The 27,585-nt window shown below is 44.3% G+C and overlaps 1 protein-coding gene across 2 annotated transcripts in view; it reads left to right on the forward strand.

Annotated features, from left to right (window-relative positions):
* Positions 1 to 602: 602 nt before the first annotated feature.
* Positions 603 to 27,585, forward strand: part of SDC4 (syndecan 4) — a 39,762-nt gene continuing 12,779 nt past the window's right edge. Inside the window, exon 1 of one of the 2 annotated variants that reach the window (XM_029611609.1) lies at positions 603 to 788. In XM_029611609.1, coding sequence (XP_029467469.1) covers positions 726 to 788 — 63 coding nt within the window. In that variant the 5' untranslated portion in view covers positions 603 to 725. The remainder of the gene's footprint in view (positions 789 to 27,585) is intronic. The other variant, XM_029611608.1, reaches the window with a different exon arrangement.

The following is a 27,585-nucleotide window of genomic DNA, read 5'->3' on the forward strand; positions in this document are numbered from 1 at the left end:
GAGGACACATTGGGAAATCCCTGAATAGGAGAGGCAGCGGCAGCCGAAAGAGAGGACTGAACCCGCCGGACTGTCACGTGAGGAGAGCCCAGGGGAACCGTATGTAGCTTACCTTGCTCCATGACCAACAAGAAAGAGAAAAGAAAACGAGTGACCTGGTTCGCCCCCTTTTATATCTCCTAGCTGTCCAGCCTCCACCTGCAGACCCCATCCCAGACCATTCCCTTCACCTTGCATCTGGAGGAAATGACCCTTGCAGACGAAGGGAGAAGGAGGATCCAGCTCACTCTCCTCTCATCAGGTGGGCTAAGGCCCCTAGTTAACTTTGCCCGCCCTGGGAGGGGGGTCTTCTCCTTCTCATTGTTGGAAACTTCCTCTAAGGAAAGTGATATCATAGCGAAAGTACATATTTCCTTTTGTGATATCACAGAAAAGTTACCTTGTTTGCCCCGCCCTCGAGTTCCATCACTGGGGATATCCCGCCCGCCCGACGGAATGTCCGCGAACGGATAGATTCTAGAGCAAGGGGCGGGACAGATGATGTCATCCCCCTCCAGAGACGTACGCGCGCACGGTGGTGGGCGGAGACACTTTATAAGGACCCGCCGAGCTACTGCACGGGGTTCATTAGTATTTCTTTGAGTGGGGAACGAGTTTGAGTGTCTGCTTCGTGCCCGATAGAAGGAATCTCTGCGCGTTCTTTGCTCACCGATAGACTGGAGAAGATGAGGCTCTTGCTCCCTGCTCTTCTGGCTCTGCTGTTGCTGGCACTGGCCTCCGCCGAGTCTGTAAGTGACGCTCGTCCCTTCCCCCCCCCCCTAAAGACCAGCTCTAGGCGTCGAGAGACGGTCAGACGATGAGTCAGGATGGGGGCCCGCTTTCCTGCAGCACGGCTGGACTGGTGCTGGGGGGCCGGCGTGGGGGTGTATGGCGGGGAGGTGTTCTGGAACTTCCCCAGTCTCTGCAGTGAGCGTTGCGTCGCTTGTGTGCAGTCCTTTAGTTGTAAAGAAAATGCAGAAATAAGTTAATGCCTTCTGTTTTAGGGACTATGCAACTTTATACCTCATTATATAGGAACTAAGCCAGCTATGTTACTAAGTGGATTACTTTTGTGAGTAACTTTGGAGAGTTCTGTTCCCTTTCTCTGATTAGTGAGACGTGAGCTCAGGTTAGACTTGCATTTGATTACACAAGTAGGCTGGCTGACTCTAGCGGTGCGTTTAGGAGTTGTAAGGTAGAAGACGAGTGGGAGGGATGCTGGGGAAGAGAATCTGCTGCTGTCGTAACTTTCTCAGGTAACGAATAAAGGAACTGAGTCGCTTTGAATCAGTGTTAATTTACAATTAAGTAGTCCTCAAGTTCCTATTTAGTATCCGGATTGTGAGGCACTAACAGTGATCTGAGCTGTTCAAAAAATATTTCCTCAACCTTGTTCTTCGGTTGGCTTTGAAGGTTTAGCCTTTAACTTCAGACCTGTTTTACCCGTGTAGCATATGGCATTTTCTGCCTTGGGTGATAAATTAATCGCGTATGAATCGGATGACTTTTCGATGCAGGATCCTATGCAGTGGGCTTTGAAAAGTATAGTAACATGAGTAAGAAGGTATTGCCTGATTGACCTTGGTTTTTGAAAATTAGTGACTTAGCGCAGGGGATTGATTGAATGTAGTCTAGGTTTCTAAAAGTGATTTTTTTGTTTTTTTTAATAGAAAGACTAACAACTTTATTTCCCTGTGTGAAATGAAGGAAAGGTCTGCTATTCCAGAGTCTCTTAGCAAGGCAGTAAGACGAGTTTCTCTGATTTGTGAGGGGATGACGGTCAAGGGAAGTTATAGCTCCTTAAGTCTTTCCAGACTTCAAGCATGGTGTATAGTGTGTAAAGGCCCAGATTACTGCTGGGGCTCATACTTGGGAAAAGTGTTAGAGTAATTTTCAGAAAATGCTTCTGAAGTAGTGTAAAGAGTTTGCGTTTTTGTGCACAGCAAACATAGCTTTGTGTACTTATGTTGCTATCACTTTTGCTAAGTTACCCCTTTGCCTGGTGAAAACTGTCATGTTTATAGGGTATTCAGGCACTCTTGGATTCTGTCATCTGGCCCTCTTGCATTTTCCCCTTAACATTTATTAACTCTAGCAGTCATGACACATATAATATAGTATTTTCACTAAATAGCATGGATATTTGTAAACACAATTAAGACATGAACATTAAGTGGAATGTAAAAGCTGCATCTTTATTAAACAGAACTTCAAAACAACCTGTACCCTGAGCTGACCCATAAATAACCAACTGGGCTATTCCCTGCTGCCCACCATGTACCAAGCAAGGCAATTTATTGTACCTCTGCCTTATCCCCAAGCAAGGGGGCAGCACCCCAGAAGTGTACTGAGGTCTTGCCATTAGACATAGGTGCCAGCCTGGCACTGTCCATATCATGATGCACCACATCTGAAATCCCAAAAACTGGCTTGGGTACCTGCCACTGGTATGAGACATAAGCCCTTGCCTCATGACCCCCACAACCATTTAGCTGCAGCCAACACATGAATCCTCAAAATAGATCTTCTAAAGCCTCCTGCAGAGCAATGTTAAACAAGTGTACCTCGTCAGGCCTGACCATGCCCTTGCATTGCACATCTGCCCAACTGTACTTGATTTATTGACCCCCCCCCCCCCAAACTTGTTGGTCCATACACTGATCTGACGATTCACCTTCTTCCAACCTCGCTGCCACAACTTTAAGTTGCTCCACTTTGGGTGCAGGATGTCAGACCATTAAATGCAAGTCCAGGTGGCAGATTTGGCCCAGTTGGCCTTGATTCTGTTGCTTGGCAGAGATCTTCTATATCATTGCCACCTAGGTGAATTAGCAAAGTGTCAGGAGCAGCTGATTCCTTTAATGCAGCAATGGAAATAGCTGTTCCCAACACATGCCCACTTGCCTATCCAGGTCATGAGAATGCCGTGAGGTACCAAGCAGAGGAGTTGTCCATATGGGCGAATCATACCCCCTTCTGGGTCCACCAAAGTTGAGGTATATCTGTAAAGACATCTGTTGCGAGTGACTGAGATTGCCCAATCTAAGATAGGAATTAGCAGCAGACCTAATCTTCCTATCTGCTGTATCTTATCTATTTGTAATCCCACTTGCAGCTCCAATCCTCAATATGTGCATGGTTGAATTTCCCTGCATCAAGGCCTGTCTTGGTCACTGCCACCTGAGGATGGTGGAGAACTGGTATCTGGTCAGTAGAACTAGATCAGCGTGTCAGCAAGTGAGCCCTGAAGTTCTGTACCAAGCATGTGACTTTCAGTAACATGTTTCAGGGAGAGGGTTATGCGCTTACTGGCCTGGTCAGTTTAACTTGTGTGTTTGTATACATAATATCTCGACCTGTACATGAGACATTGCTCATCAGTATGCCGCTAGAGCCAGAGTTGCTTTTGACAGAAGCCACCGGCTTGCTCATGTGCAGAATGCGAGTGCCACCTAAAACAGGCTGGTTTCGAAGTCCAATGTACATATGGATGGCAGAAGAAACCATAAGTTCAACATGTCATGCATGATCAGCAGCTGTTCGCCAGCTTGTTCTCTTTTGACTACCCAGTCAACTTTGAGTGGTAGGATTGCCCTAACTGTATTTGTGTGAAGAAAGCAGACCCTGACAGATGTTTGGCATCAGTGACTCTAGATCCACCCATATCCTCTGCTGCAGAAACTAAATGGGCAAGCAAGTCTCTGGCACTGGCCTGGCAACTCAACCTGCTGACTCAAGAATCCTCTCATGTTCATAACTTCTGCAATAGGCTGCCCAAGTGGCTGGTGCAAGTGATACCCACTTTATTTCCCTGATGGTTGGAGACCAATCATCCATAGGTGGTCTGGGACTGGGGCACCTGCTTATAAAACACATCCCACTTAGCATGGGATAATGCATCAGCGATCTTATCAACCTCTGGCACATGGTGCTCCCGGACTGTAGTGCTAATGCACAAGCTCACTAAAACCACCTCCAATAACTCGACAACTCTGGGGCGTTTTGCTGACTACCTATTTTAAAACTTGAACAAAAGCTTGGTTATCACACCAAAGTATTATGTGCTTGTTCTGCAACTTATTGCTTCATCGCACCAACACTACCAATATAGGGAACAGTTCAAAGGTTATATTCCCGATTAATCTGCCTCAACCCAGTTGTGTGGCCAGGGCACGGTACACCATGCTGCCCGACAGAACCCCCCACCCCAAAACTCATCTGCTTGAAGCATCGGAATGTATGTCCAGATCTCGACTGGAGAGAGGGAGGTTCCTGCCACATGAACACGTCATTGAAATCGAGAAATGATAGCCAAACTGATGTCGGCACAAATCTCTCAATACTCTGAAGTGGTGGGGCCAATTAATGTCCAGTGTAGCTGCTGCTGCAAGCGGCCTTAAGGAAATATGCCCCATGGGGATTACTCAGCAGGCAAAGCTCAATGTGCCCAGCATGGCTTGCACAGCATGAAGACCTTAGAAGCCTGACGTGTCAACGCTCAGCGCTGCAACTTTATCCTCTGGCAGACTAGACACCATGTTGACTGAATACAATTTGATGCCCAGGAAACATATTGTTGATGGACCCTCAGTTTTTTCTCATGTGAGAGGGATGCCAAACTCTTTGGATTAGAGTCCATACACTGAACTCACTCAGATCAAGGTAGGTAGTGATGTTGCTTGTCTCGGCTCGTTCTGCCATCACCCAGTGTAAGGTGCTTATTTGAACTCTTCAGCTCCTTCTTACACTGAATGCCCCATCAGCATGCACTTGTCGAAGTAATATTGGTCCCATAACTGAATTCCTAACAGTGGAAAGCTGTCCAGGTGCACAGGAAACAATGTGAATACAAACTGTCCATCTTGGCTATTGGAGCACCTCTACCACACTTCTCTAACATGTGTAGAGCAGAATTGAAGGATGCAACTTTTACCGTACATTCTTCTGGAGGTAGGTGGTCACTGAGGCAAGAGGGTAGAAGAACTTCTGTATAAGCTGGAACTTGCCAGGCTTCTTTGGGACGATAGCCAATAGTGAAAGGAGCATTCTCTGAAACAGGGGTAACAGAAAATGGGCTTGCCATCCATCTCAGTGCCAACTAGTCCAATTTCTGTTATGTCTGCATACTTCACTGCAGATGGTGCACTTGGTTATGCTCATCTTGTTAACCCACTCCCTGAAAATAGGAAATCTATCCCGAAAGCCTTGATTAATGTGCAAAGCATCTCTTTGCCTAGGGTAAAGGTTCAGCCACAGTGCCGTGGTGGGCAAGATTATGAGGGGAAAGGAGCTTTATTGAAGACTCTTATTTGGCTCTGCCAACACCCCCCAGTTATTTTGATATATTTGCTTGCTGGATGGGATGCAGCACAAATGGAGCAAACATGTTTGAACTTGCAGCCCTGAAAGCTGCACGAAGATCTTATACTTTGGTAGGTAACGGCTGTTCCGTTGGTATGCGTGATGGCCATCTTGAAAATGTTGTCAGTGTGCATGTAACTGCATTACTCGCCTTGCTAGTCATCTGTCTTGGCCATAAACTGACATCCTGTATTCTCAAAGACATGAAATGGTTCTCCATTTTGTCCTGAAAATGCTAGTCATTCAGTCAGGCTCAGCCATCATATTCTTTGTAAGCTTCAAGTATGTCTGCATAGCTCAGCAAAGGACTGTACTGGGAAAGGTGGTCTTCTCCATTAATGCCCATCCAGAGGAATGCACAAGTGTAAGTGATCCCAGGAACTTTTATCTGCTTCGGGCAGCTTGTGTCCCCCTCCCCGTTCTCCTTTTTCCATGCTGACCCCCTATGCCTTCCTTCCAAGACCCTAAATATATCGATGTATGAACACTTCTTAATCTTCCTTCACAGAGCCGTAAGTATGCTTTCCCATAGCTGGGATAAGTTAGTAAGAGCCAGAGGGCCCCTGGATGCTTCACCTTCCTCTGCTAATGGAGGAGTCAGAATCAGATGTGTCTGAGGAGCTTCTGCTCATGCTGGGGCTATTCTACACTTGCAATTTTGCTTGTCCTTTCAGCTACTGGTGGAGGAACCTCCTGTTCCATTTCAGTACATATGGCCACCGGCCGCTGGTCAAACTGGAGTGGTCACTTCATTTTGCTGTTGCTCTCCTGGATTGCCCTGCAGGATGGGAATGTCCATGACTGTGCCCGTTGGCACAAGTTGCTTTTGGGTGACAAGAATCTGGTGCCAAAGTGACCTCTGTCGCAGCCTGCAGGCATCATGGATACAGACTGTCTGAACCGGCCAGAAACTCCAAGGATGCGGAGAATAAGGGTTAGCGCCTGCAAAAGAGGGAAACTGGAAAAACTCCAAGAAGCTTCTCCATTAAGGGACAGGAGCTGGCTCCCCAACCTGCAGGGTTTGGAAGACAGTGGAGCCATCTTGCACCCTGCTGCCATGTCACCCCTTGCTGACAGTACGGGTGAACTGGTGGGCACCTCATAGGTCCATACTGCCCCACTTGGCTCTCTCAGACGTTGCCCTTGCTCGAGGTGTTGCCATAGCTAGGGTTGGGGGAGTGAGTGCCTTGTATCTGCATCTCTAAGGGTGAGTGTAAGCCCCTATGAACCAGACCCCATATTGGGGGGAGGGGGGTTCTGCTGCAGAAGGTCTTTGTGGTGTCTCCCATCATCCAAAGCATTATCTACCAGCATCCTGCCCATGGCAAGGTTGACACTAGTCCCCTGTCTACCCGATGCATCTCCCATTTGTTGCCCCATTTACTGGGCTGCTTGGGCTTTCTCACATTTTTCCCCCCCCCCCCCCCCCCCCCCCCCCCACAAGGATTGCCTGTCAACTCTGCTTTCTCACACATGGTAATTCAGTCTTCCCGTGCCCACCATAGCAATCATCTGCCCACTCGACTCGAGCCTCTCCGGAGTGTGGGTTGTGAGAGGTCCTCCAGAGGGCAGGCTATAGAATGCCTCAGTTGGCTCAAGCACATATCCTGGTCCCATAACATTCTTTAGAAAGAAACTGAAAACCTGGCTGTGCTCTCAAGCATACCCCTGAGGGGTCAATCCCCCAACTAGCATTGACTCTCTCACCTCCTTATTACCTTCCTCCTCACCTGGACCTTTAACCACTTCCTCTCCCCTTTCGGTTGCCTCCTCTGCCCCTTATCCAAAGGAACTGTTATGCCTGAACTGCTTATTTATATTTCCTGCTAAATAAGCACCCTATTTTAATCGTTTTCTGCTATTTTACATTACCTCTCTAGTTGAGTTACGTTAAACTAATTCTTTCTCTCAATGGCCCTGAATGTTACTCCCTGTTTATTGTAACTTTCTTTCTTCTAGTTAAATGGTTTCCCCCTGGTTCTACTGTAAACTGGTACAATAAGACTTCATCTTGAGCATCGGTATATTAAAAAATTTAAATAAAGTAAATATCCCTGGAGGACTGGCTACTTGATGGCTGAGTTATTTCTTTTTTTTAAGACCTCCCCTGTGTTCCTTTATTAAATACTGCAGATAGGCAGTCAGTTGGGCAGCGATCAGTCTGTCCTCACAGCTAGGGTGGATCTCGGACAACACTTGGGTCCCAGTGTGCCACAATCCCCGTGGCCTCTGCTGGACCCGGGCAAGGATCCTATACACTCCCCTGGCACTGGCTTAAAATGTGTGCAGTCCTAGGATTCAAACCCAAGGCCTCTGGATGCTGAAGCAGGGTCTCTTCTCATGGTGCCTCCACAGCTGTTATGCTGTCTTGGCACTTTAGGAATTTTATCACGCAGCCGGTAGGATGTGGCACCAGCTCATTCAAAAAGGGTGGTCTATGCTTAGCCCGGAGGCACCATGGGCAGTGTGACCGGTGGAAGGGGAGGCAGTGCAGCGCCTCTGTGCAACATCACGCGACACCCCAGTGCTTCGGGCCAGGGTCAGATTGTGACGCACAGTGCCTGGTTACTGATGGGCTCGGGCCCAACTATTTCTTACTCCATCCTCCAAACTTTGCTTTCCAGTTACATCTACTTTTCTTCCTCTTTCTACAACCTAAGTGTGTTCTCCCCCCTCCTGCTCCCTTTTTGCTTATATCTTGGTTGTGTTTTTTAGATTGCTTTACCAGCAAAAAAAAAAAGCCCCAAGCCATATCAGTTGTATTTATGTATCTAGTTCCTGTTACTTTTGGCTAGGACATAGATTTGATCGGTGAATTGCTTTGCTATAACTTTTCAGTGTCTGAGGAAGATTTCATTGTGAAGTATGAAATAAAGACTTCAGATGAAATTTTGCTGCTCTCAATGTTAAATCATTGGTGTTTAAGGCACTGGAGATGCCTGTTCTTAAATACTTATAAATTCATTCTTCACCAGGGGGTATTATGAATGTTAGGAAATGGAATAAAATGCATGTGAACTATTCAAGAGATTAAGCAAGGGATGATCCCTTCTGGGGAATTCGACTTTTTACAACAGAAGTCTGGCTTGCTGGTGAGCTGGAAGGGGAATGCAAGTCTTTCTGGATTTCCTGTTTTTTTGCCCTTCCTGGCCTGCAGTGGGGAAACTTGGCTTTCATGTTACGAGACGTCATTGCAGGTTTGGATTGCAACACCATTCTGGCTTTTTTCATTGTGAATAGTCATATGCAAATTCTTTCCCAAATATGGCCATGCTTCCTCTCTGCTTCCATGTCACCTCTTCTGGGAAAGTTAAGTGAGTCAAGCACTAAAATTACTGTGCTGTGCATTACGACTTCCCTGTGTGGTAGGGGAAGGCAGGGGGGCAGATCGAGAGAAAAACAATAAAAAGGGGGGGTGGAAGTGCTGAATAAAAATGTAAACATACTAATCAGTCTGGGGGCAACAGTGGTGTGAACACAGTTAAGATACCAGGATCTACTTTTCATATGGCTTCTAATATCAGACAATACTTCATCTGAAGCTTGCTCACTTCCCGCTATTTAAGGTTCTTCCGAGGCTGCCTTGAATTAAGCTTATCACCTCTGTCAGGCTGTTTCATGCACCTATCATGCTTTCTTTGGATCAAAGTCTCAAATTCTCATTTTTGAGTGAGAAACAAACATATTTGAGCAGGGCGTGGGTGTAACATAGCTGAGCTCTACTGTGACATCTGTAATTTACGGAGTCTGGCTCAGAAGTAAGATGTTTTCTTAGTGATCTTATCCCTTCAGTCCAATGTTTGTACACCCCAATGGTGTCTCATTAGACAAAGATTTTCTTATTGAAGGCAAACGTTAGTGTAGTTCACAGGTGGTGAAACCACAAATTGCTTATGGGACCTCATAAGTCATCTGTGTATAGCATCCCTATATCTAATAGGTGCTCATGTTTTTCTGTGGTCATTTAACTTTTTAAATGAACTTTAGTTATACTTTTTTTTGGGTGGCTGTACTTCTCAATTACTCACTGGCACAGACAGCAGCAGATATTAGGCTCTTATGGGGGAGGTGGGTATTTCATAGTTTTCTAGTTCTGAAGCAGAGTTTGCATTACTTGTAAGATCTTATGCATTATAGATTTTTTTTTGTCTTGGTTTTGGGCTACTATCTTATACAGATGAACATGCAAAGTTCCCACCTAGTACCCCTCTTCCTATATCCAACTATAAAGCTTCTAACTTTAATCTACCAATCCTAGTGTGGATTGGTAGTTTAAATTACCCAACTAGATTTTGGGCCCTCTGCAGGCTATGCTGAGGACTCAACATCTTAGGTCCTCTGCATAGCTTGCCAGGCCCAGTTTCATGAGCGTCTGTTCCTGCTAGGACTTTAACATCTAGTTTATTCACTCTGCCTTTCATTCTGGTGGCACCAACACTTATTGATTTGTGTATAGTAGCTAAATATTGTACCACAAAGTCATAGTTGCCTGCACTCTTTGCAGCTAAGGATCACCTGCCCTTACCCCATGCCTTTTTGAAGTTCATTACTGTTTTAGCCTCCACTTGTTCCATTCAACTCCTTCAGAGTTTCATGTTATGACGACCCTTTATTCTAGAACAAGGGTAGGCAATTCAGTCTTCAGGCATCAATGGTCAGGTTTTCAGGATGCCCTAACGACTCTGCATGAGGCATTTCAATACAGTTAAGGTAGTTTGCATGCAAAAAGGTCTTTGACAGAATCTCCTTTGCCTTGAAAAAGGCTTATCTTCTGTGCCTCAATACCTTTTTCAGGTTTTTAGTTTTATCTTGCTGGTCTCTCCTCTCAGGAATGCGTATTTAGCTTCTCTAGGTCCATTTCATAGGGTTTGTGCCATTTTGGTGGTAGTCTGAAGCAGTCCAGTGTCTTATTTAATGTATAGCCCACCTATCTACAATACTAGATGGAGAAGTAACATAATAGAAATTATAACATTTTACTAAGTTAATGTATTAAATGCACAATTATATAAAATCAGTATCATACAAGCATAATCCAAAGTAACACAATACTACTAAAAATACATATGAGCACTTAAACATACGTATTAAAATAGGCTTTTAAAAGTGCAGCTTCCAGAACTGGACAACTCAGGTGAGGTGTCACCACCAGCCTGAACAGTAGCATAATCCTATCCTAGAATAGAAGGGGAAGGTTCTGGGGATAGAAAGCCGGAACAAAGTGAATTTCTTTTTACCCTGGCTGCTAAAACTTGGGCCTGCATGAGTTTCTTTTTTTAAATTTTTTTAGCCCTGTGCAAACTGAGCCCATGTGTGAAGTAAATCCCCCACAGTTGGCAGTTAATATTAAAAAAAAAAAAAAAAAAAAAAATTTGGGCAAAAAATGGGAAGTTGATTCTTAATATTGGATTTATTGGATCACATGCTGTTAGCTTTAACCAGAGGTGAATACTTAAGGTGCTCTGTAAGTTTGTTTACTTTGATTGTTATATCGATTTTGTGTAATTTTTATTCTTTAATTTGTTTGGTTTTACATTCTTTGTGAACCGTTGTGATAAAACTTCAATTTGTAAAAACAGTATATAAATACTTTTAAATAAAATAAGTTAAGGACGTTGTGGAATAGGCATGCTGTATAAGTGCCTGTAGTGGTTTGTCGAGCTGTAGATATCTCCTCAAACTTAACTTATTATACTATTGAAACTGACTGCAGACAATTTTGTAAGGTAACATGTTAGAGATCCACACATCAATGGTCTTACAGCTTTCAGCCTGTCTCCAGCGCACACAGCTGTACAGGTGTGAGATGGGCAGACTGCTTTAGAACAGATTCAGTGGTCTTTCAGACACACCCAGTCAGTCCCAAGCTGAACCTATTGGACTGAGAACAACCTCCTTTAGAGTAAGAAGGTTCTGACCATAAATGAGGGTAGATGTGTTGAACTACATTGTGTGCAACACTTTATGCCTTAAACTGTGGAGCTTAATGCAATGAATATTTAGTCAGTGTGATCACTGCTCGGTAGTGTCATCCAAGCAGTTTACCATAATGTGGGCAAAGGTTGTTCACTCTTACTGTACAAAGTACTGTTTAAGTGCTGGTATTAAATGGCAGTTAAGTGGGGCACATTGGTAGATGACTGAGATCATATGACACACATGTTAAGGTTCATTTTACTTATTGGAGTTTGTAGTCCAGCACTTCATGTTTTAAGTTGCACTGTACTTCCCTAGGGTATGACATGTGACTTTGTGCTTCATGACCTGACTTACCAGGCAATTTTCCTTGCATGTTATGGAGATTCTTCCTAGGGATAACTGCCATAAGGCTTTAGAAAAGCTTTCTCTCAAGCATCAAGGGTCTCCATCTCTGGATTGTCACTACTCCAGAGTGTAATTCTCCTTCTGTATATGGAGGCAATGCCCTCATTGAACCACCTAGTAGTGTTGGTTTTAGATGTCTGGTGTTTGGGGAGGCATCCTATGCATGCACTGTGGTTTATCATGGTGACCCTTAAGCTGCTATCTAACTCCATGGAGGCCGACCAATGTGCCACAGATGACACTATTCTGTGTTCTAAGCAGATATTGCAAAAGGGATAGAGAAGGTATGTCCTTGACAGTGGTAGCCCTGCTACAGGTAATGTCATCAAGGAGTAGACAAATTAGCACTAATGTGTAAGCTTGAGTATTCAGGAGTCTTGTAACTTAAGTCTTAATGTATTCAAATAGTACATGTTGGACATTACCATCACTATGAGGGATCAGGGACTAATACCAAACTTTCAGAAGTGATATGCTGGTAGCATACTAGGTTTCACAGGGAGCAGTACAATAAAGGTAATGTGGAAGCAATACCTCTTTACAAAACATTGAGGTCTTGTCTTGGTCTAGTTATTGAAGGCTATATAAGCAATTTTTAGTGCAAAAGATCTTCTGGTGGCAAAATGTTTAGAGTATGTTTAGAAAATGTTTTCCAGCATGGCAAGTAGCTAACCTAGATTAGATGCAGTAAGGACTACTGACAGGCCTGGATTTTGGCATGGACAACATAGGCATTTGCCTAGGTGCCAAACTTAAGGCACCAGATATCCAGGCCAGAGAAGGCAATTTCTGCTTGCTATGGTGCCATGTGCCAGCACAGTTTCAAAGGGGCACCCATAACTTGGCACTGCCTATAGGTGCCACAATCTGGCTCTAACTACCAAAGTGACAGTGTCAAAAGCCTTAAAATGAGACTTAAGGACCTAAAATATTAGTAGTTTAGGATAAGTAAGGCAAAAAATGTTCAAATGACCATGCTCCCAAAACGGGACAGTCCAATATAAGCAGTGACAAAGATGCAGATGGGAAAGTGGTGTGACAGTTGTCAATGTGGGAAAAAAAATCTCTGGACTGAATCTTAATGTTTGAAAGCACTTAAAGGCAATCTGAAACAAGATATCCAGCTTCCACTGAACTAGGCCCTAGCATCTTACTGGGAAGCCTTCATGCATACTCTAAATATTTTTCTAATGTTCATGAGTCTACTCCTTTTTCAAACTCATGATTCCTTTATCTAGAACTGCCTTTCTGCTGCACTCTGTTCTTAATGGTCCATTTTCAGTTCTCTGTCACTGTGCTATGTAACATACTGTTACAAATGTCTTTTGTGACAGAAGCCACACAAAGATTTCACAGAATAGAGCAATTTATCTAATCTAGGTTAGCTACTTGCTGTGCTGGAAAACTAAGGTTAGTATTGTGACTTTTAAAACAGACCTGTTTTACCTGTCCTGCCATCAACCAGCCCCTGGAGCTTGAGGTCTGCACTTTTCAGCTTTATCCACACTCATCTTCTATAAAAATGCTACTTGTATTTTCTGCCCTCAGGCATGTATGAGGAAGTCAACGGTAGCATGCTGTTAGCAAGCTGAGGCCAGTGGCTGCCATCTGTGGTCATGCCAAGCTCATCTCATGAGGCACTGCAGAGGCCAAGTGAGCTCCAAAGAGCAGAAGCCTGACGTTACAGGAAGCTTGGGGAGATGTAGATGTTTAAACAATTTGGTGTATGGAAACAGGTCCATAAAGGTAGACTGGTCCTGCCACAAAGCTTTCTATAACCCCAAACGTTTTTGAAAGCCAGGTAGCTCTATTCACCGGAAGGTGTCTAATTCTTTTGAGAGCCATATCCAGACAAAAGTGTTCTGGCTGAAATGCTTCAGTAAGGGTGAATGGTGTAAGTGCTGAAAACTCAGTAACGAGGTTTAGTTTGTTGTAATCTTGATTTGGAAGTTCCAAACACTGGCTTCCTGATGGCCACTGCAGGTCATGGAGCAGCTGTGAACCCAGCATTTATTGAGCCTTGATGTCAGTTCAGTGACTCAAATGTTACATGTTCTGTGAGCATATAAAGCTGCGGCTTCTGGCTTTTTAGTGCCTGCATCCATTGTACAGGAAGCTGGCCTGTCTCCTTGACCTCTGAGCTGCTGAACCCCTGGCAATGTGCTGGGACCCAGTGGAATGCAGACTCCTTTCGACTGGCATGAAATCATTTCCACTCGAATGGGGAGTGGTGAAAGCAGGGCTGCTGAAAGGAGCAGCATGCTCTTTCAGCAGGAAGTAATTGCTGCATTGCTGCCCACTGGGCTATAAAATCACATCTCGGGCAGTTTGAAGTTTCTAGAGCAGTTTTTTAGACTATATTTGGTTAACTGCAGAGCTTTCTCCAGGGTGAGAAGGAAAGGCCAGAATCTCCAAAAAGTATAGTTTATGATGAAAATCTTAGTTGCATGACCAGATCTTTATTTTATTTAAGTTTTTTATACCGACCTTCATAGTAAATTTACCATATCAGATCGGTTTACAATTTAACAAAGGGAAAAACAAGAGTAACAAATTCACGTAAACGAAAGATAACAAGTAGGAATAAGTCAAAAAGTTACAATCAACAAGGGGAGAGAACTTGGAAGCTTGCAACAAGCTGGAAGGAAGATAGGCCGGTAAAATAATATTACCATAGAGTGTACAAGTTAAAACTTAAGGACGGTGTTTTAACCTTAATGTCTGAGTCCATTTATTTTTTCTTTGAGAAATGGAGTGCCAGACCGAGTAGGAATGAAGGCCAACTATTGAATGTCTGGTTCAGGGAAGGCTTGTTGAAAGAGCTAGGTCTTAAGACCTTTTCTGAAAGTTAAAAGGCATGGCTCCAGTCTGAGGTTTGATGGGATACTGTTCCAGATCGATGGGCCAGCTATCGAAAAGGCTCTGTCTTTGGTCGTAGCGAGGCGTGAGGCTTTAGTGGGGGGAACATTCAGAGTGCCTTTGTAAATGTCTCTAGTTGGTCTGATAGAAGAGTAGAGTTTGAGAGGTATTTCCAGGTCAAGTTGAAGTTGATGATGGATAGTTTTATGGATTAAGGTGATTGATTTGTATAGAATTCTGTAATTTACTGGTAACCAATGTAGGTTCCTGAGAATTGGTGATATGTGATCGTGGCAGCTGGTACTGGTTAACAATCTTGCTGCCGCATTTTGAATCATCTGCAGCGGTTTAGTAGAAGATTTGGGAAGTCCTAGTAGAAGGGCACTGCAGTAGTCTATTTTGGCGAACAGTAACGCTTGGAGGACTGTCCTGAAGTCGTGGAAGAATAAGAGAGGTTTAAGTCGTTTTAGGACCTGTAATCTGTAAAAGCAATCTTTCGTTGTATTGACCATTTTCCTGAGGTTTAGTCGGTTGTCTAGAATCACCCCAAGATCTCTAACCTGCTTACATGTGATGTGAGCGTTGAATGGTGTTGGTTGGTGGATATTGTTATCATTTGAGGAGATGAGGAGAAGCTCTGTCTTAGAAGCGTTGAGGACCAGGTTTAAGCTGTTGAGTAGACTGGTGATGGAAAGTAGGCAGTTATTCCAATGGGTGAGCGCTTTTGATATTGATTCTGTTATGGGGATTAGAATCTGTACGTCGTCTGCGTACAGATAATGAATTAGATTGAGATCTGTTAACATTTGGCAGAGGGGGAGGAGGTATATGTTGAAGAGGGTAGGGGTAGGCCAAGATTCGATTTTGTTAGGGGAGACTCTTTATTATTGATTTTGACTTTGTAAGTCCTATTACTGAGGAAGGACTTGAACCAGTTGTACGCAGATCCCGAGATGCCGATATCTGCTAGGCGATCCAATAGGATGGTGTGATTGACGGTGTCGAAAGCCGCCGAAATGTCTAACAAGACTAGTAAAAAGGAATGACCTTTATCTAACCCCATAATAATATGGTCTGTTAGTGAGATGAGGAGGGTTTCCGTGTTGCGTGATTTACGGAAACCATATTGCGAAGGGTGTAAGATCTTGTGGTCTTCCAGGTAGTCAGAAAGCTGTGTGTTTACCAGTTTCTCCGTAAGTTTAGCGACGAAAGGGAGGTTAGAGATGGGTCTGAAATTTGCTGGTACATTAGGGTCTAAATTGTGTTTCTTGAGGAGGGGCTTGAGTGAAGCGGTTTTTAGGATGTCTGTGTAGCTTCCTTGGGATAGGAGGCTGTTTATTATGCTGGTCAGGGGTCCTGAGATCAAGTTAGGGATTAGAAGCAGGAGTCTCGATGGAATATTGTCAGCTGGATGGCTAGCAGGTTTCAGTTTTTTTTAGAATGGATTCAATCTCTTTGGAGGAGATTGATTCGAAACAGTCAAATTTGGGTCTATTTAGAGAATTGGAATTCTCACCTGACTTGATGGGAGTTGTATTTGTGGGAAGGAGGGCGAGGGTATTTAAGATCTTCTGTTGGAAGTAAGAAGCGAGTTCTATAGCTTTTGAGAGAGCTTGTTCATGTGGAATAGGTGGTGAGGTTGATTTAGTGATTTGTGATACGTAAGCGAAAAGGGCCTGGGCATCATATTGAAAATGGTGTATTTTGTTTGCGTAGTATTCCTTCTTTTTCTGTAGAATGGCGGTCCTGTAGTGATTTAAGAGTCCCTTGTAAGATGAGAGAGTTTTATTTGGGGTTTTTCGCCATCTATTTTCTTTCTGGCGTAAGTCTTGTTTCATTTGTTTCAGTTCCGAGCAGAACCAAGGTTGGTTTCCCTTTTTTATTGGGTTGAGTGATTTGGAGATTATTGGACACCATTTGTTTGCGACTGTTTCTGTAATCTTTTGCCAAGAGGATAGTGCTGAGTCCGGATTAGCTAGGTCAAGGTTGGAGAGTTCTTTGGATAGCTGATCGCCGAGTATGTCAGAAGGACATGTTTTCCTGAATTGAATGGTAGAAGTGTGTGGAGAGGTGTGTCTGTGTGTGGAAAAGGAAGATTCTATTAGGAAATGATCTGACCAAGGGATTGGTGTACAGGAAGGTTCTATTGTGCAAGTGAAATTAGAATTGATGAATATTTGATCCAGGGTGTGACCAGCTTTATGTGTGGGGCTGTTGATGGTCTGAGTGAATCCCATCGCCGAGGGTGGTGAGGAGAACTTCACAGTTGGTAGAGCGAGGTATTGCATTTGTGTGAAGGTTGAAGTCCCCCATAATTATTGTTGGTATGTCTGCATTAATGTTTCACGATGGATTCTACGAGGGGTGATGGGTCCGTTTCTAGAACTCCCGGGGGAGCGTAGACTAACAGAGTTTGTAGTTGTTTAGATTTGACTAGACCCAATTCTAATTTGGATTCTGTCTTGATAGTATGCGCAGTCAATCTGAGTTCTTTCTTTGTGGCTAGAAGATCTTGTGAAAGATTGCCTAGAGTTGTACTTCTAATACATTTTTAAATGAAGGTCATAGTTTTAACACTTATACATTACATCAGAAACATTTTGTAAATGTGCTCAAGGCTGGATTTCTGTACTGTAGATAAACTTACTGCAAACTGAAGTTGTTACTGTTAAGTAGAAGGTAAGCTTTTATGGTACACCTTTTAGTTTCTTAAAATCTTTTGATGCAGCCATATTACCAAGAGTTAAGTGACTTCATGTTCACTACTCTGATCATTGTGAATGCCATGGACCAGTCTGGTCTTCAGTGTAATGTGGATCTCACCTCTGAGGCTAGGTGAGTTACTACTTCTTGCATTTTGAAATTGTGCATTTTTGTAGGAGCTTTCTATAAAGTGTGGTTTAAATAAATCCTATCAAACACGTTTCTAGAAATGTGGCCTATTGCTTAGCTGCAAACTCGCTGAGCATTATCACAAATTTGACATGAATGTTCTTTTTGCAAGAGGGAAGGTCAGCACTCCCTGTGCATGGTCTCCTTCTGAATAAGGAACACGTTAAAAGACCTGGGAAAGGGAGCCTGTCTTCTGGAGCAGACTTGCACTGCTGCAGGAGTCCAGAGTTGTATCCCACTTTCTGTTCAGGCCTTGCTTGGATTCTGTACTTGTGCAGCTACTGTAGTCACTGCCCTGATTGATGGAACTTTGGGCTCCCAAAAGCTGGAGGAGGCAAGTGACATGGAAAAGTTAGACTTGGCTGCATGGAGTGAGGGCATTGTAAGGAGCTGTGCTGAAGAGGCAGGCTTCCCAAAGGGCTCAACAGAAGAGAGGAATTTGTGCAAAGCTGCTGTCTTTTGAGGGGGAAGAAGGGGGCGGTCGCCAGCCAAGGATACTACCAGGCTGCTCTAAGAGCAAGGTGGTGACCGCAGAACATGGGTCCCTGACCAGTTGTAAATTAATTACAGATAAATTGTACAGAGCAACATGTGACTGCAGAGCAGCTGCTGCTGACCCTGTGAGACTCTGGCTGGTGAATAGTTGTAATATTTGAAACCTGCTCTGAAACATTTCCCATACTAGCCAAGGAGTGCTGAAGGAGGGAATATCTGTGTAGGCCAAGCACACCGTTTAGCCCCTGTTTGGCTGCGTGTTGACGTGCTATTTTTACCCCTTATACAGTAAGGGGTAATAGTGCGCGAAATGCATAGCCAACCCCCCCCCCGAAACTAATAGCAGGCCCTTCCATCTGGAATAGTATCCCATCAAACCTCAGACTGGAGCCATGCCTATTAACTTTCAGGAAAAATCTTAAAACCTGGCTCTTTCTCCAAGCCTTCCCTGAACCACCAGACAATCACTAGCTGGCCTTCTTTCTTACCCAGTCTGTCACTCCGTTTCTCAAAGAAAAAAAAAATAAATGGACTCTTAGACTTCAGATTAAAGCACCGTTCTTAAGTTTGTAACTTGTACACTCTACGGTAAAATTACTTTACTGGCCTTTTCTTCTTTCCAGCTTGTTGCAAGCTTCCAAGTTCTCGCCCCCTGTTGATTGTAACTTTGTCTTATTCCTGCTTTGGTTATCTTTCGTTTACGTGAATTTGTTACTCTAGTTTTTTCCCTTTGTTAAACTGTAAACCGATCCGATATGGTAATCTACTATGAAGGTCGGTATATAAAATTGTTAAATAAATAAATAATAGCACCTGCAACATGCAAATGCATGTTGATGAGCATATTAGTCACCTGCAATACAAAAGTAAAATGTGCAGCCAAGCTGCACATTTACTCTTGGAAATTAATGCCTACCGCAGGCATTAATTTCAGACAGCAGGCAAGTGTGCAGAAAAAAAACTGCTTTTCTGTACACCCTCAGACTAATATCATAGCGATATTAAGTCGGAGGCCCCAAAAATTAAAAAAAAAAATTTCTTAAACTGCCCGTGGGTTGGAAAACAGATGCTCAACTTTGCTGGAGTCCGTTTTCCAAACCTGTGGCTCAGTGGGTTCAACAGACGCTGGTAAAATTAAGCATTGGTTGTCAGACCTGCTGCCATTTCCACCAATGAGGCACTAGGGATGCACTAGTGTCCATAGCACCTCTTTATTAGCGCAGGCCCTAATTTAAATAGCACACCCAGGAGAGGTGCCTGGGCATGCATTGAGAGAGCAGGCGCTTGCCTCAGAGCGCCAGCTCTCCCACAGACTTTATTGAATGGGCCATAGTTTCAAGGCACATTGCTTTATAAGCAAGTGTATTTTCCCTTTGAAAGGAAGCAAGTCACCTGTATCTTGACAAGGTATGTGCTAACGGATATAGTCAGAGCATTACATGCAGTAACAATCTTTAGCAATAAGGCAGTGGGTAATACTTGCTGGCTTGAAGTACAGAAAAATGTGGGCACTGAAAGTACACTGTAGAAAATAAGCTGCTGGAAAGGTATAGTCTGATTTTTCAATGAGATGCACCGCTGAAGTGACCTCAGATAGCAGTACCAGGATATAACAAGTGGGAACCATGCAAGTGAAACTTATAAAATCCATGTCTGTGGTTGGCATGAAGAATTGATTTTTTTTGTAAGACTTGTGTACAAAAGACAGCTGAGCAGTTCAACATTCAACATACTGGCTTGTCAAATTTCTGCAGCAACCACCAGTAAATGCTGCAGTTCAGGGTGGGGGGAGAGCAATAGCCATGTTCTATGCTCAGGTGGGGGGGGGGGGTGCAATGCTTTAATCTTCATTGCTCATGTACATGAATGTGTAAATAGACTTCTCTGGTGCATGCCCAGAAAAACTTTGCAAAGTTTTATGCGATGTGGGTTCAATTTAGTCCAGTTTTTCTGTGGCTTCATGAAATAGTCCCTATCTTAGAATGTCTGCAATGCCAACTTACAGGTAGTCTGTGGCTTGGCACTTTGCCAGACAAACGTCCTGCCAGGATATCCACTGCTTTCCCTATAGCTGCAGATGTGTGGTGCTACCTTCCTAAGGAGTCTGTACAATCTTGGCTAACAAGCTTTGCAAACATTAAGACCCTTTACCCCCAAGTTGCCATGGGCACTGGGACATTGTAACTTTCCTCTGATTCTGTGCCAGTCTGGTACTTTGGAAACCCCTGAGGTAACCTGCATGGAGGAGCAGCAGTTATGACCCTAACGAGAGGGTGGGAGAATAGCATGGCTAAAACACCAGTCAGCAGGGGAGAGGATGCTTTGGGACGAATGCCTTGCTGGTTTTGGGTGGCAAAGCTTGACAAGACACAGAAGTGTGGGGGACTGTAAATCTGAGGGAGACAACAGCCTGAAATCACCTACTAGTGATTGGTGGAGGGAAACCAGCATTGTAATGGGATGGGTATAGAAGGCTGTGGTAGGGACAGTAATCCTGGTGACAGCCATGGGTGGAGGGGTCAGATTGGTGCCAGCAGACCATGACCCTCAGAAACCTATCAGGTTTGGCTTGGTGTTTTCCAGTAAGGCCAAGGGGATCCTATGACTGGATGTTCAGGTAGTGCACTCGCTGGCTTTGGGCACTGCTTGAATTGTACTAGTGCTTGGTGGGGGCTGTGCCTTGGGTGTACTCAACTACATGGATTGGAGAGCCAAAGAATAAGACAAAAGTGAACTTTATTAGCAATGTCCTATAAGCAGTCTAGCTTGTGTGGCTGGCAGCAGGGATATGTCCTTAGCAATGTGAACCAGAATAATTGAGCACACTGGGCCAATTGGCCTTTCCACTATCTAGTATATTACAGCTAAAATCACCGTGTGCCATGATTTGTAATAGAAGAATCTCCCTGGTGGTGGGATGGGATGGTATTATGCACTGGTGTCTGAGCTGGTTTTGGTTTGTAAGAAGGTACCATAAGCATAATAGTAGGAATCGAAAGCTGGAGCAGAAAAACACTTCAAATCTGCTGTATGGCTCTTGGTGCATCTGTTTGCAGGCTTGATTTTTCACTCTTCCTAAAACAGGAGATTGCACAACACCCCATGTTTTCCAGGAATTTACTTGTTTGCCTCCTCTGCTGCTAATCATTTCTCTCCCTTTGGTTTTGCAATCTTCTGTGAATGCAAAAATTCCTCTAAACTGGAGCTGGATGGCCCATTTGGTATTTTTAGCTATAGTATCTTAAATCAGTTTGAGATGAGAAATGCAATTCTGAGTTCTCAGCAGCCAGCCCCCCCAAACACTTAAAGCTTCTCTGACAGAGGTTAATATAGTACTCATCCTTGAGCAGAGTTACAAAAACATGTTCTAGCATGAAGATCCGTTTCATGACTTATGGTTTTGGGCTTCTGTAAGGTACATATGGCTAGGACTATTAATTGTGAGTGATTTTAGGCCACTAAAACCTCCAATGGTCAGAATTCCTAGGACTTCATATACTCACCCTTACTAAGTCTGTAGTTGCTGCTAGGATTTTGCTGTCATTGCAGAGAGCCTCACCTGGAACACTACACGGCTGCTGCATGGAGGCCTGAGGGGATGGTCCAGGGCAATGGCTCACATGACGGGGTCAGGATGCAGAGCAAACCTTACCTCTGGCCTTGAGCAAGTCCTTTCATGCTGAAGTAATCACATGTATTTGGGGCAGCCCAGAGCCATACCTCTTGTAATGCCCATGTTAGGAAGCAGAGAAACACTTTCAGGGTAGAAGGAAGCACCAGGTGCCTAATGTTGGCAGGTAGGGAGAACATCTGTTTAGTTGGGATTGAGGTCTTTGTGTCTTAAGATGACAAAGCATATGCAGCATTGTAGGCAATGGAGCTTAGTCTAGGAAAGACAAGTCAAGTAGTCAGAATTGATGAGGGTTAGTGGTAGCGGGTAGAAGAACAAAATGCTCAACTCCATTGGGTGGCAGAACAGTGAGGATGGCATGGGTGTGGGATCAAAGTTTGTTTAGAATTGGGAAGAAGACAGATAGTGAGAGCAAATCATACTAAATCAATACTGCTTGCCCCTCAAAGTCCCTTGAAGTCTTTCAGAATTGAGAATAGAAATTGAGTCAATTGTATTTCACCCTTTGTAGGCTAAATAAAGAGCTGTCACTATGATAGGTGGGAGAGGGGTTGGGGAACAGAGTAGGACATTGGCTTATCAAAAACCCCCATTAAGTGTCCTCAACTGCAGGAATAGTTTTCTAGTAGAAGGTTGTGGGGGCAGAGTAGAACTAAAGTACAATTAAAAAAGCCTTTCCTCTGAACAGCAGGTTGCCAGGTCTTCTAGTGGGTGAATTCTGTGCTACTGCCGAGTGCAGAACTTGGGCAGAGTTTCTGAGGCCCTGTGGGCTGTGAGTGCAGCCGGACAGGATCAGCTATGCCATGAGCAAAGCTGTTCCACTCATGGCAAAGATCACCAGGCCCAGTGTGAGGCAAGAAAGCTTGTGGACCTCAGAGGGGGTGTGCATGTAATGGGGTATCTGTATGTGAGGGCTGTGTGGGAGCATGAGGGGTCAGAACTGAGTGGAGGGCTGGGGGATGGAAATAGTGCAGGGAGGGGAGACATGGATTGGAGGAGTTAGGGAACTAAGAGGGCAGAATGAGAGAGTTCTGGCCAGGGGAGTAGGGAAGAGGTGGAAGGACCAGTCTTATTGTTCTAGGGGAATCTTGCTCAAAATATTTAAATCTCTGCAGCTTTGAGTAGTTTTTCTATATTACATTTTAAATTAACTACCGTATTTTTCGCACCATAAGACGCACCTAGGATTCAGAGGGGGGAAATTAAAAAAAAAAAAAAAAATTGTGCTAAACCGGCTCTGCGTCTGGGCGTCTTATGGAGCAAATTAGGGGAGTGCATAGCTTTTTTTTTTTTTTTCTCCCCATTTTGTTTTCAGGTCTGGGGAGGGCCATTTCGGTCCACTCCCCAGATCAGAAAACTTTTTTCTCTGGGAACCCTCCCCCCCAAAAAACCCCCATCCCAACCCTTTAACAACCCCCAAGACCTGCCGACTTAATTTACCGCAACCCCCCAAGACCTGCCAAACGTCCCTGGTGGTCCAGCGGGGGTCCAGGAGCGGTCCGGGAACGATCTCCAGGGCGTGGGCCGTCGGCTGCCAGTAATCAAAATGGCGCCGACGGCCCTTTGCCCTCACTATGTCACTGGGACCGACCGCTGCTATTGGTCGGTCTCAGTGACAGTGAGGGCAAAGGGCCGTCGGCGCCATTTTGATTACTGGCAGCCGACGGCCCACGCCCTGGAGATCGTTCCCAGACCGCTCCTGGACCCCCGCTGGACCACCAGGGACGTTTGGCAGGTCTTGGGGGAGTCAGGAGGGGGGGGGTGGTTAGATTTTTGTTTTTTTTTTATATTCGCTCCATAAGACGCACATTTTCCCCCCACTTTTGGGGGAAAAAAAGTGCATCTTATGGAGCGAAAAATACAGTACTTAGACTGTGTGTTTTTTTTTTTTTAACAAATATAAAGTGTGCAGAATTCAGTACCTGTGCACAGAATTCCCCAGGAGTATAGGTCAGATTCTCCAGTGCCTATAGAGCAGTGGTTCCCAACCCTGTCCTGGTGACCCCCAGCCAGTCAGGCTTTCAGGATACCCACAATGAATATGCATGAGCATTTGCATGCACTGCCTCCATAACATGCACATTTTTTGTCATGCATATTCATTGTGGGTATCCTGAAAACCTAGCTGGGGGGGGGGTCCCCAGGACAGGGTTGGGAACCACTGCTATAGGTGGGAGTTCTGGTATATGGGATTATAAGTTCTTGCTGAGGGCATATGCAGAGATTTAAAATGTTTTCCTTCCTGGGGATCAGGAAGCAGGGCACGTGAGCTTTGGATGACTATTGGTGGAGTGACAGTGTGGGTCACACCACTGTGACAAGTCTCTGCTTGTAAAGCTCCAGATATTTTGCTAACAGTATAAATTGAGGGATAGGTGTACTGTCAACACTACACTTAGTCATGCCTTCATCTTAAAATGGACATTGCTGTTGCCTTCAGTAAGCAGACTGAAGAGGGTAACTGTATTTAAGGACCTTAGTCCAGGTTTACTTCGTTTTAGGTAAACAATAAGTAGAAGGCAGGGCTTACCCATACAGGACCTGATTTCCAGAACCCCAGCACAGGAATTGGCAACACTCTTTATATTAGCAAATAGGAAGTAGAGATGATGAACAGTATACACTATTGGTGAAGAACCACAAGTAGGGATGGTATAGTTTTAAGAGCTCACGGATCCTTAAGTTAAAAAAAAAAAAAAATGAAGCAAGGAGAGCATTAAATCAACATTTCCATCTCTTATAAGTGCTTGGAAGGAGATTTTGGTCCCCCGACATGTACCACCACATGGACTGTCAGGAGGGATAGAGGCCCAGAAAGACAACTGATACTAATGCCAGAGGATTCTCAGTACATGAGCCAATCGTGCCCATGTGTTCTAGCAGGAGAAAACACAAGTGTTGAATAAAGGATGCCTTGCGGAGGATAATCCAGGAAAAGTGAGCTGCTGGGCGCAGTGAAATAACGCTCTATTTCTGCATATCAACTATTAAAAGGGGAGGGCTCTGGCATAAACAGAATTGAAAGCCAACTGCTGGAACAGGGAGTCTAAGTCATCGCCACAGGGCCAACTTGCTAACCACTTTGCCTGCTCACTTAAAATGGTGGGAGATGGAAGAGGTGAGAGGGTATGCCTCAAAACACGAGCAAGGCAGATGGCAAGAAGCTTACTGACACATCTTTAATCCTAAAGAGCTACAACTGTCCTTTAAGATGTTCCTTTGGAGCTGGAGCTGTGGTTTTTATTTTCTCCTGAGATTACTGGGAGCACAAAGCTATGCGGATGTGATGCTAATGGACACGAGGTATTTCTTTTGCAGTTTTCTAGGCAGCTGTGGCCTGCTGGCAGCAACCTGGCTCCCCAAAGCCTGCTATCTTCATGATTACTTGGCAGCTTAACCTGTAATAATTTATATTCCACCTTTCGTGATACTTCAAAGTGGGTTGTATTCAGGTACTGTAGGCATTTCCCTCTCCCCAAAGGGCTTACAATCTGTACCTGAAGTAATGGAGGGAGAAGTGAGTTGTCAGCTTCCCTAGCTCTAACCACTAGGCTGCTCCACTCCTCTCTGCCTTCCATATCTGACCCACGAATGCTCAGATTACTTTATAAAGTTCTTGTGCAGATATTAACATTTTTGATTGGATTTGGGTTTTAGATTTATTACCAACTCGTTTGTTTTTCAAGACCCAAGCACAAAGGAAATATATATTTCCCTGCCCCCCCCCCAGGTTTGTTTCCACCTGAGGCAGTGGAGGATAGTGACGCGCCCAAGTTCAAGGAAGTGTCGGTGGGAGAACTGAAAATGAAGATCTTTAAGAGCTCCTTGTTACTGCTTGCTCCCTTTATATAGGGGAGATGGGTACCAGAACATTTGGTTTCTAGCAAGTAGGATCAGCTGGAACAGGAATAGAGGATATATTCAGGGCATAAGAGTAAGGCTTAATGTAACAGCTTGGAGAGCCAACTTCCAAGAAGGGTTGCAGCCTCTCCCATTTGTGCCTAAAGCTTGAGGCTTTGTTCTCAGCCCCTGACGCAGATAGCCAATTCTGGTTTTCAAGAACCACAAACTGGCCTCATTTTCAGGATATCCACAACTAGTAGGCATGAAATTATTTACATATAGTGGAGATAGTACATGCACATTCATTATGGCTATCCTGAAAACAAGGCCTGTTGGGCTACCCCTTATCTAACAGATGGTGCAGTGAATCTGCCTCCATAGGAGGTGTGGACACTCACATGAGAGGACTCTTCTGTTAGGGACATGATTGAAGGAAATTGCAGTGGAAATTGGCTAGAACGAGGGACAGTGGCTGCAGAGCTACTGGAAGGAAAAATCAAGGCGGTATTGACATACTTCTGTTGCAGTGTTTAGTTTTAGGTACTTCCCAGTTCGGCTGTGTAGGGTTTGTGCTGCAGGTCAGAGTGGTTCATGATGGGGAGGTTTGACTGCTGGTAATGTACTCTAGCTGCTGCTTGTGCCTTTGCAATCCTTTCCAGGCATGTTAATCCACTAGATTCACCCTTTCCCACGAAAGAAATTGAAGTATGGAAATGCAGTAGCTGTTGACAAAGCTGTATAGCTTGCCTTTATTTTCAATGGTCAGAATCCACTGTATGTGCAGGCCTTTCACTTAGTGATTATGAAATGCCTTTCCCTGGCAAGACACAAGGGAGGCCCCCTGAAAGCGAATACTATTTTGTTGGTCAAATAAGATCACCACCTTAAAGCATCCTCTGACCAAAGGAGAAGCAGTGTAGGTGTGTACACTGAGGATCTGAAAGGTTTGTGCTGGTCTGCAAGTGTATGGGTTGCATGCTGAGCTGTTTCTAACCTGTGGAATCGTCAGCTGCAAGGAAGCAGCTATTCTTTGCAGCCACTATAATTTGCTTACGGCTCAGTTAACCAGGTGCTGGTTCCTTTCCTTGAACTTGGCTCTGATCCTGGCTCTCCTTTTTGTGCTTGCACATTGACTCTTACGCCTTCTGTTTGGTTTTTTTTCATGTTTGCACATGCTCAGTGTTGCAAGTTCAGGAGCACAGAAATCAGATTGAAATGCCGATGACCTTCTCCTGTCCCAGATCTTCATTGCTATTGCCTCACTTTCAGACGAGCATAGTTTCTGATTAGATAACAGCACAAGCATAATGACCTTAAAGCCCATTCACTCTACAGGTCTTCCTGCAGCCCCTCTAACAGCTGTAATATAGCTTCTGTCAATGTCCAACTCTTTGCTTTCCCCCACATCCTCTAGTCTAGCAAATATTGGGTCACTGACTATAAGTAATAGTACTAGGGATATGGAGCACTCATGCACTGAAGCTAATGTAGAGATGCACTAGGCAGTGCACAACCTTACTTATGATTTATATTAATGCACATAATGTGGGTATAAACTGACATGCCATGTAAATCAAGGACCACACTAGCCCTAGAATTATGAATTAACATCCTATTTCTGATACAGGGGGTACCAGTCATGCACCCAGAATCCCAAATCAGGCACTGGAAGGGACAGTTGGTATTTGTGCCCAAAACTACTTTTTAAATATTTTTGCCATCATACTTCAAAGTGGATTACATTCAGATACTGTAGGATATGCCATCCACTGAGTTACTTAAGGTCCAAAGATACAAAAATTTCCTGGGAGCAGACATAATACCTAAAGACAAACTAGTAGGAGCTGTGAATAAGCTGGGTTTGATATTTGTGGTTTAAGCAGTATATCAGGGGTGGCCAACTTTATCCACAAGAGCCACAAACAGGTCAGGTTTTCAGGATATCTGTAATATGCATGAGAGATTTGCATGCATACTCACTGTGGATATCCTAAAATCTGGCCTGTTTGTGGCTCTTGAGGACAGAGTTGGCCATCCTTGCAGTATATCAAGTGAAACTAAATTTATATAACTTATTTTAGAAGCTGCTTTGTGTAATGCCTTTCCCAAGTGATAAGATTTACAGTATCCTGATAGAAATC

The sequence above is a fragment of the Rhinatrema bivittatum genome, chromosome 8, assembly GCF_901001135.1.
Source record: "Rhinatrema bivittatum chromosome 8, aRhiBiv1.1, whole genome shotgun sequence".
Lineage (NCBI taxonomy): Eukaryota > Metazoa > Chordata > Amphibia > Gymnophiona > Rhinatrematidae > Rhinatrema > Rhinatrema bivittatum.